This window comes from Hyposmocoma kahamanoa, unplaced genomic scaffold (assembly GCF_003589595.1).
Source record: "Hyposmocoma kahamanoa isolate Upper Pololo Valley unplaced genomic scaffold, ASM358959v1 100021, whole genome shotgun sequence".
Classification (NCBI taxonomy): domain Eukaryota; kingdom Metazoa; phylum Arthropoda; class Insecta; order Lepidoptera; family Cosmopterigidae; genus Hyposmocoma; species Hyposmocoma kahamanoa.
The window spans coordinates 11,500,003-11,503,437 of NW_020653200.1; the positions used below are offsets into that span (position 1 = coordinate 11,500,003).

A 3,435-nucleotide genomic window follows, 5' to 3' on the forward strand; every position below is an offset into this window, starting at 1 on the left:
TACGGTAACTGGTATGAAAAGATTAGGGTCGTATTCCAGAACTCTACTCAATACTCAAGTTAGGACTTGAGTATTGCAGTGAGCACTGAAAATCATACTCAAGTCCTTGCCATTAGGGTCGTATTTCCAGTGCTTGAAATCATACTCAAGTCTGCTCAAATCCTGACTTGAGCATTGAGTAGAGTTCTAGAATACGACCCTTAGAATATTTCTATGGCGAACAATAAGTGTAATAAATTAAAAACAAATGTACACAATCTGAAATATTTTTTATTTAATATTAAACAACACTTTGGTTTAATAGTATATAATATGTTAATAGTTAATAATTTACATCATTCTAAAATAGTAAGTTAAAACAACCTAATTCACAATGGACTACGTTATGTAGCGTATACATTATCGTGTAGAAAAACATTCCATATTACTCAATTCAAATTATTAATGCAGTAGGCAATTCAAAAGCCGAATGACATAACACAGAACATTACACCGAACGATTACCTACCTACTTACTGCATTGTTAACGCAAATGTATTATAGTAGGTATGTGCGCGTTGCCGATGCGTGCAGTTATAAAATGGGCTTGACCCTTGTTTGACCTAACATATGTAACTATAATATTCGCTCCGTGCTGTTACTTATTTACAATTTATAATTATACGTATTATATTTTTATACATCGATATATTTTGGTTATTGCTCATACTCTCACTTACAATCTATATGACTATCTTTAATTCTAAGTTATTTGCCATCATTTATTTATGATTATTGCCATTAACATTTTCTGCCCCCGTCATAGATGGTAGATTAATATAACCATTGATGGTTATCAAATACCTGTGATAAATTGAATTCATACGTATTTTTGCTTGAATAAAACCGGTATGGGGTTTGTGAATCTTCATTTGGTTTATATGACAGGATTTAAGGCCACTGGAATTGAAACCCTACAGGCTATAGTCACAGGGCATTAATCCTACGCTGGCAGTTTATAGTTGTGCTCGTTACAGCTTTCATACAAAAGTAAACAAATGTTATAATACAAAATAATAAAAAGTCTCGATCAAGTGCAAGTAGGACTCGCGCATGTCGTGTCAGCAACCAGTCTTAAACGTTTTCATCATCTATGTAATTGGTTGTTGAAATTATTATTGTTGTACGTTGACACGCGCCTAGTTTTAATATTCTTTCGATCTTTCGAATTTGCAATACAGCAGAGCTGGCGATTTCCATTGAATATTATATTATTAAAGTTATTATTATTGCGGCCGGCTCTAAGTGCTAGCAATTTAGCAAGTAGGTACGCCATCACCCTTACTTTCATTTACATTCGCATTAACGTTCCTTTATAATGTAGTTGTGTTTAGTTTACGTAGTGCACATAACAATAGTTTCTCTGATTTTAAACTCATATGCTAGTGGTAATTTCTTCGACGTAGGAGGATGGAAAAATTCCGAAATTGCCATTGAGATCTCCCGACCACCACCCGTCGTCTTGCTTCTCGTGTACGTTGATTATGTCCCCTGAAACGTAAATTACTTCGGTGTAGCGAAGTACTTATGGTATTGACATTCAGCAAATATACAATATCACACCAATTTACTGGTAGATCATGTATCAAAATCCAACAATTCAGAAACTTAAGATTCTCTCGATTTACATTCGAAACGAATATTCGTCGCAGTAGCATAATTAACTTTATATTGAGCCAAAAATACAAGTCGCGCGTCTTCCGGAAATTCCCGCAGCTACCGTATCGTACCTATCTAGTTTAGGCTTTATACAGATACACGTTAATTTTGCTATGGAGATTTCCGATACGAAAATTCGCTTCTATATTTATGCCGTCTGTGGCAATGTAATCTGAGATTCAGGCTTCATAAGCTTTCCTTTACGCGTATTATATCTATATAATGTTAGATTATGTATCTTTGTACGTGCTTCAAGTTAATTTTTTGATCATATCAGTGCTAAGTGTGGGTACGAAGATATAACCAATAATCTCAGTACAGAGTACTAAAAAAACGACCTCAAAAGTACGTCGAATTACGTCTATTTGCTAAGTTTTATTGAAATATCCCCTAGTTCGCCACTATACAGGACTTGACACTGGAGATAATAAAAAGTATATTGAGAGAAAAACGCCTTGAATTGGAGAAATAGCAAAATCAAACATTAAAATAATTGTTCCTAAATTAAAGTTTAAGCGCTACTTATAAAAATGAATCTTCATGCGTGAACAGCCCCCTTAGAGGTGGATGATTTTCTTCAAAATGAAATGGAACCACTATGGAAGTACCCCCTTTCGAACAAAAATAGAATCATGAAAATCGGTGCACAAATACAGGAGTTATCGCGTAACATACATACAAAAAAGAACATACAGTCAAATTGAGAACCTCCTCCTTTTTTAAGTCGGTTAAAAACATATACATACCACTTAAATCGTAAATTACATAAAATACATAAATGAAATTAATAATTATTATCTATAAGTATTGTCCAACAGGAAAACTATAAGGCTAAACTTCGCTATGCATTGTTAAGTATGTTAAGTATTGCTGATAGAATAAAGTTATTGATTTTAGCAAATCACGAACGAAAAAAAAGTTTGACCGTAATGTTTCCTTGTGAATTGTGAATATCTGTTACATAACAAGGAACCATAGAGAAAGTATGATGTGTGATACAAAATATTAAAACGAAACATGCAAATTCGCAGAAAGCAAATAACGCCGAATGGTACCTATAGGATAGGTATCATTGTATTAATTACCTGGTGCTAAAGTAAGTTCGTCGTTCAGTCTCGCCTCGTACGCGTAGAGTGCGCGGCACTTCCCAATAGATTGAGTTTGGGCAGGAGTGTGTCCGTTTTCTTTCTTTATCATGTCGACCAAGTCCGTGGAGCTGTCGCTTTGGGACGAAAATTCATCTGAAACATAAAATATGTCTGTGAGAATCGGATAATAAAATCTATGAAACACTACAATCTTTTCACAATTATTGTAAGTAGATAAGCACACAGCTACTGTACTGCCGTGCACTAACTAAAACGGGGCTAAGTGCAAATGGTCAAATAACCGTTTTAAATAGCAAAAAATGGAGCACAAAATTCATTTTTTAGAAACGGTAAAATAGTTAACGCGTACGACTTATCAGAACTTACCCTAACGATACATAGCTGAAATAACATTAAACAATTTCAATATTCTGGAAACGGGATTATGGTTTTTATGATATCTAAAATAAATATTTTATCACTTAACGGCGTTTTAGTCAGCAGACGGCAGTGTAGATGTTATTATTATTATTATTTTTATTATCCTTTTTAGATTCACGCCGCTTCAAATCCGCAACATATATATTTATAGTTTTTAAACGGGAGAGGTGGTAGAACTTTGGCAATGGGACAGCCTGGCGGCCCTGCC

The 3,435-nt window shown here is 34.4% G+C and overlaps 1 protein-coding gene across 1 annotated transcript in view; it reads right to left on the reverse strand.

Annotated features, from left to right (window-relative positions):
• Positions 1–322: 322 nt before the first annotated feature.
• Positions 323–3,435, reverse strand: part of LOC113234431 (nostrin) — a 58,452-nt gene continuing 55,339 nt past the window's right edge. The window contains exons 13-14 of the mRNA XM_026469779.1: positions 2,784–2,939; positions 323–1,530 (exon numbers count right to left, since the gene is read on the reverse strand). Of these exons, the coding sequence (XP_026325564.1) occupies positions 1,415–1,530; positions 2,784–2,939 (272 nt within the window). The 3' untranslated portion in view covers positions 323–1,414. The remainder of the gene's footprint in view (positions 1,531–2,783; positions 2,940–3,435) is intronic.